Source organism: Aquarana catesbeiana, linkage group LG08 (genome assembly GCF_042186555.1).
Source record: "Aquarana catesbeiana isolate 2022-GZ linkage group LG08, ASM4218655v1, whole genome shotgun sequence".
In the NCBI taxonomy this organism is placed as follows: Eukaryota; Metazoa; Chordata; class Amphibia; order Anura; family Ranidae; genus Aquarana; species Aquarana catesbeiana.
In genome coordinates, this window is record NC_133331.1 from 299,499,071 (window position 1) to 299,506,043 (window position 6,973).

Below are 6,973 nucleotides of genomic sequence, written 5' to 3' on the forward strand. Positions count from 1 at the left end.
TGGAGGCTTTGTAACCGATCACATAGTGCGCCTGTCCACAGACTCAGTTGATCTCACCTTCATAAAAATGAATCAGTCTTGGATCACCAACTACCAAGCACCTGATGCTGATGTAACCGATTAATTCTTCTATGAATGTGAGATCCCTTGAAGACTGCCTATGCTGAGTGACTATCCTGTTATGCTGAGTGACTATCCTATTCCTCCTCAATGTTCATGTTGATAGCTTCTAAAAACATTTTTGTTTCAGGGCACAACCACCATTTAACAGGGGCATGTAATTACAATATTTGCTCTAATATTTCACAGCAGGGCTCGTTCCTGCGCTCAACAACAGAATCTGTGAGGGGTTACAGTGTTTTAGCACAACCACCACTGCCTAAGACCCAATTTTTCTACCCCTGTTAAACAGGGGCGTGTAATTACAATTTTTGATCTAATATTTCACAGCAGGGCCAGTTCCTGCGCCCACCAAGAGTAACTGGGGGCTTACAGTGTTGTGGCACCACCACCAGCAAAGGGCCAATTTTTTCTGCACCTGTTTAACAGGGGCATGTAATTACAATTCTTTATATACTATTTCACAGCAGGGCTCGTTCCTGCGCCCACCAAGAGTAACTGTGAGGGCTTACAGTATTGTAGCACCACCACCACCAAGGGCCCATTTTTTCTGCCCCTTTAACAGGGGAATGTAATTACAATTCTTGATATAATATTTCACAGCAGGGCCTGTTCCATTGCCCACCAAGAGTAACTGTGAGGGCTTACAGTGTTCTGGTACCACCAACACCTAAGGCTCAATTTTCTGCAGAGTATATAGGGCAGGCCTTATAGTATATACAGGCGGTCCCCTACTTTCAAACATCCGACTTACAAATGACTCCTACTTACAAATGGAGGGAGACAACAGGAAGTGAGAGGAAATCTACCCCTAGGAAGGGAAATTCTATCCTGTAAGATTTAATATGGGAAAAAGGTGTCTCCACTGATGCTTTATCACCAATCTTTGTTTCCCTAATAACCCCAAATTTTCAAAATGCAATTGAAATCATTTGAACAGGGGCACAGACAGCAAAACAAATGTTACAGGGGTGATAACCCTTCCCTATGTTATCCAAAAAGCTTAAAATGTATTTTTTGTCTGGAGCTACACTTACAAAATTTACCTGTTCCAAATTATAAACAGATTCAACTTAAGAACAAACATAAAGTCCCTGTCTTGTTTGGATGGCCTGTATACTGCTGTTCAGAGTATATAGGGCCTGGGGGCCCCACGCCTTTTCTTTTTTTAATTTGGGTGCGGGATTCCCCTTAATATCCATACAAGACCCAAAGGGCCTGGTAATGGACTGGAGGGTACCCATGCTGTTTTTCTCAATAATTTTCATCCATATTGCCGGGACCCGACATTACATTAAAGCCGCAAGCAGTTTTAAATGACTTTTATTCCTTTAGAAATGTCATTTTGTGCAGGGATTGTTCTAAACACGGGAACCACGCGCCACTTTACAGGCATACTATAGTCACCCTCCAGGTACGATATTTAAAGGAATTTTTCACTTTTATTTTTTCACTTTAAGCATTATTAAAATCACTGCTCCCAAAAAAACGTCTGTTTTTAGAACTTTTTTTTGCATTGATACATGTCCCCTGGGGCAGGACCCGGGTCCCCAAACCCTTTTTAGGACAATAACTTGCATGTTAGTCTTTCAAAATTCACACTTTTGATTTTTTTACGTGCGGGACCCATAGACTTTAACGGTGTTCGAATGTTCGCGCGATCTTTTGGTTCGTTCGCATGTTCTGCCGTGAACCGAATCGGGGGGGGGGGGGGGGGGGGATGGGGTGTGGGTCATCCCTATTAATAACCATAAGAAGAACATCCAGTCATTTTTTCAGAGTCATCTAGAACCAGACAATTCTTCATCCACAGAGCTCTAAAAAAATTAAAAAAATCAACCCTTCCGTATACAGAGTTTTTTTGTATTTAATTTCAAGCAATGAAAGGTGATAGATCTATCAGCCTTCAGCCCGGTCCCCAAAAACCGACCTAGTGGTGTACCACAACATGCGTGTGAGTATGCCTAATGATCTATTACACTTTCTGCAGCAGTATTATTACACTCTGTGTACCACTGACTGCAGTGCTGCCTGTCGCTGGTGCCATGTGTGGCTGCAGAGCAGGGACACCATGCATTTCATTTTGGCTAAAGGAGGGTTTGAACACCCCTGACCTCCCCCTTATCTACGCCCCTGATCCTCTGTGATGACCTTAAAGTGAATAACTCAACACCAAGTTGACTATACAAGCCACTTATGTATTTGTACATGCTGATCATATCCCCAAAATAAATTTAAAAAAATTTTTTTTTTTTTTAATTTTATTTACATCGATTATTTATCAACCGTTATCTTATTTTATCTTAATCCCATCAGTAGGACTGGGACTGGGGTTAGGTTTAAGTGGATTGAGACTAGTGGGACTGGGGTTAGGGGATTGGGACTGGGATTAGGGTTAGACGATTGGGACTAGTGGGACTGGGATTAGGGTTAGGGTTGGACGATTGGGACTAGTGGGACTGGGATTAGGGTTAGGGGAGTGGGACTGGGATTAGGGTTAGACGATTGGGACTAGTGGGACTGGGGTTGGGGGATTGGGACTAGTTGGACTGGGAGTAGGGTTAGGGTTGGGGGATTGGGATTAGTGGGACTGGGATTATGGTTAGGGGATTGGGACTAGTGGGACTGGGATTAAGGTTGATGGATAGGGACTAGTGGGACTGGAATTAGGGTTAAGGTTGGGGCGTAAGACTGGGATTGGGGTTGGGGGATTGGGATAGTTGGACTGGGATTAGGGTTGGGGGATTGGGACTAGTGGGACTTGGGTTAGGGTTGGGGGATTGGGACTAGTTGGACTGCAATTAGGGTTAGGGGATTGGGACTAGTGGGACTGAGATTAGGGTTAGGGGATTGGAACTAGTGGACTGGGATTAGGGTTGGGGGATTGGCATGAGTGGGACTGGGATTAGGGTTGGGGGATTGGGATGAGTGGGTTCAGCATTAGAGTTAGGGGATTGGGACTAGTGGGACTGCGGTTAGGGTTAGGGGATTGGGACTAGTGGGACTGGGATTAGAGTTGGGGGATTGTGACTAGTGGGACTAGGATTTGGGTCGGGGGATTGGGACTAGTGGGACTGGGATTAGGGTTAGGGGATTGGGACTAGTGGGACTGGGATTAGGGTTGGGGGATTGGGACAAGTGGGACTGGGATTATGGTTAGGGGACTGGGACTAGTGGGACTGGGGTTAGGGGATTGAGACTAGTGGGACTGGGATTAGGGTTATGGTTGGGGGATTGGGACTAGTTGGACTGGGGTTAAGGTTAAAGGATAGGGACTTTTGGGACTGACATTAGGGTTAAGGTTGGGGGATTGGGACTAGTTGGACTGGGATTAGGGTTGGGGGATTGGGACTAGTTGGACTGGGATTAGGGTTGGGGGATTGGGACTAGGATCAGGGTTGGGGGATTGGGACTAGTTGGACTGGGATTGGGGTTAGGGGATTGGGACGGAGATTAGGGTTAGGGGATTGGGACTAGTGGGACTGGGATTAGGGTTAGGGGATTGGGACTAGTGGGACTGGGATTAGGGTTGGGGGATTGGGACAAGTGGGACTGGGATTATGGTTAGGGGACTGGGACTAGTGGGACTGGGACTAGTGGGACTGGGATTAGGGTTAGGGGATTGGGACTAGTGGGACTGGGATTAGGGCTGGGGGATTGGGACAAGTAGGACTGGGATTATAGTTAGGGGATTGGGACTAGTGGGACTGGGATTAGGGCTGGGGGATTGGGACAAGTAGGACTGGGATTATAGTTAGGGGACTGGGACTAGTTGGACTGGGGTTAAGGTTAAAGGATAGGGACTAGTGGGACTGGGATTAGGGTTGGGGGATTGGGACTAGTTGGACTGGGATTAGGGTTGGGGAATTGGGACTGGGATTAGGGTTAGGGTTGGGGGATTGGGACTAGTTGGACTGGGATTATGGTTGGGGGATTGGGACTAGTGGGACTGGGATTAGGGTTGGAGGATTGGGACTAGTTGGACTGCAATTAGGGTTAGGGGATTAGGACTAGTGGGACTGGGATTAGGGTTGGGGGATTGAGACGAGTGGGACCAGCATTAGGGTTAGGGAATTGGAACTAGTGGGACTGGGGTTAGGGTTGGGGGATTGGGACTAGTGGGACTGGAATTGGGATTAGGGTTTGAGGATTGGGAGTAGTGGGACTAGGATTAGGGTTGGACGATTGGGACTAGTGGGACTGGGAGTAGGGTTAGGGGATTGGGACTACTGGGACTGGGATTAGGGTTGGGATTGGGAGTGAGTGGGACTGGGGTTAGGGTTGGGGGATTGGGATTAGTGGGACTGGGATATTTCCATTCGCGTTGCAATGCTCACCTGAGTGTAATTTCAGAACTTTCTGGGGTTACACTCAAGTCCTGATAAAACAACACAAATGTCCCTCTTGAGAAGTGCTGTTGTAGGACGGGATGTACCCAAAAGTGACATCGCTGCCTCTGTTTAAAGATATTTTGCCAATAGAGGAGCACAAACAGCAGCTTAGCAAATTCCATCTGCTCTGTGATCCCGCTCTCCCCTCCACCAAATACAAGGAAGCACAGGAAGTGATGTAGGAAGTGATGTAGGAAGTGCACAGGAAGTGATGTAGGAAGTGCACAGGAAGTGATGTAGGGGGGGTTGTTGGTTAACGCCAACGCTTTAAAAATGCCTTAAAATCGCCTGAGCGGTGCACTAATTTTAGCGATAACGCAGCAATAGCGCTAGGAGTTTTTAAGGCATTTTTCAAGCGCCTCAATATGAAAGGAGCTCTTAGTGCGAGACCAACATATATGACTCCTGAATACAAGATTCCAAAAATTCTTCTAACATTTATTGTAAAATTGTTTTTCAGCAGATGACCATAATGTGCGGAATACGTCTGAGGAATCTTCTGATAAATCACATTCCAGGACTCTAAGATCTCACAGTAGAAATACTTTAATAGATCCGTCTATTCCCGAGGAATCTTCTTCAGGGCAGGAAGGAGATCACACAGAAGAGAGTTCATTGTCATGTTCAGTGTGTGGGAAACTTTTCACAAAAAAGAGAGAACTTCTTAAACACAAGAAATGTCACACTGCTGAGCGTCCCTATTCATGTTCAGAGTGCGGGAAATGTTACACTAGCAAACAAAACCTTCGTACACACCAGTACAGTCACACAGGTGAGCATCCCTTCTCATGTTCAGAGTGTGGGAAATGTTTCACTCAGAAAAACAAACTTCATGTACATCAAAGTAGTCACACGGGGGAGCATCCTTATTCATGTTCAGAGTGCGGGAAATGTTACACTGTGAAAGGAAGCCTTCTTAGACACAAAAGAATTCACACAGGTGACTTTTCATGCTCAGAATGTGGGAAATGTTTCACTGACAACCAAAGACTTCTTACACACTGGTACAGTCACACGGGTGAGCGTCCCTTCTCATGTTCAGAGTGTGGGAAATGTTTCACTAAGAAAAACAACCTTCATTTACATAAAAAAAGTCACACAGGTGAGCATCCCTTCTCATGTTCAGAGTGTGGGAAATGTTTCACTAATAAAAACAACCTTCATTTACATCAAAGAAGTCACACAGGTGGGCATCCTTATTCATGTTCAGAGTGCGGGAAAGGTTTCAATGAGAAACAAAGTCTTATTGCACACCAGAGAAGTCACACAGGTGAGCGACCCTATTCATGTTCAGAGTGCGGGAAAGGTTTCACTGAGAAACAAAGTCTTATTGAACACCAGAGAGATCACACTGGTGAGCAACCCTATTCATGTTCAGAGTGTGGGATATGTTTCACTCGGAAAAGAAATCTTATTAGACACCAGAAGCTTCATACGGGGGAGTATCCGCATTCATGTTCTGAGTGCGGGAAAGGTTTCATTCAAAGAGCAAAACTTCTTGTACACCAGAGAGATCACACGGGCGAGCGTCCTTATACATGCTCGGAGTGTGGGAAATGTTTCAAATGGAAATATTCATTCGATCTACACCAGAAGCTTCACACGGGTGTGCGTCCCTATTCATGTTTAGAGTGCGGAAAATCTTTCTCACAAAAAGGAGACCTTGTGTATCACCGGAGAATTCACACAGGTGAGCGTCCTTATTCATGTTCAGAGTGCGGGAAATCTTTTGCGTCATATGGAGGCCTTGTGTGTCACCGGAGAGTTCACACAGGTGAGCGTCCTTATTCATGTTCAGAGTGCGGGAAATCTTTCATTCAGAAAGCAAGCCTTGTGTATCATCAGAGAAGTCACACGAGATAACAATCGTTCTCATGATAACAGTGGTGTGTTGGGGGGGGGGCGGAATATATTGAATGTTTTTCAGGTTCGGTTTGATAGATCTGAGTCTGCAGGGATTGAATTCTAGTAATACGATCCTCTAAACATATAGAGATGACTCGGTCCCGCACTCACACAGACCGCACCATACAACTAAACTGTGCTAATACATGGCCAGATATGACAATACATGAACAACACTTCTTATTGGTTGATATCGGTTTCTGTACATTATTGCTCTTGTTATGTTTTAGCCGGCTTCTCATTGGTCCAACCAATAATTCATTTTTTGTTTTTGTTTATTATCTTCAATTTAAAAGGTTTTGATTTAGATTCTAGCTTGTTTTTTCTTTTTTTTGCTTATTAACCACTTGAAGACCGCCATTTTAAACCCCCTTTCTGTATACGTCATTCTTTCATTTTTAGCACAGTGATATTTGACTGACATGCAACACTTTACCCAAATAAATGTTATATCTTTTTTTTTTTTTGAGACAGGTAAAGCTTTCCTTCTAGTTGTGTTTCTCCACCACTTTTACTATACAGTATAATAGCAAAGAAACAAAAAAATTTAGAATAAA

General features: G+C 44.8%; 1 protein-coding gene across 1 annotated transcript in view; it reads left to right on the plus strand.

Annotated features, from left to right (window-relative positions):
* LOC141104969 (uncharacterized) overlaps positions 1 to 6,973 on the plus strand; it is a 68,960-nt gene that overhangs the window by 21,909 nt on the left and 40,078 nt on the right. The window contains exon 7 of the mRNA XM_073594780.1: positions 4,972 to 6,339. Coding sequence (XP_073450881.1) covers positions 4,972 to 6,339 — 1,368 coding nt within the window. The remainder of the gene's footprint in view (positions 1 to 4,971; positions 6,340 to 6,973) is intronic.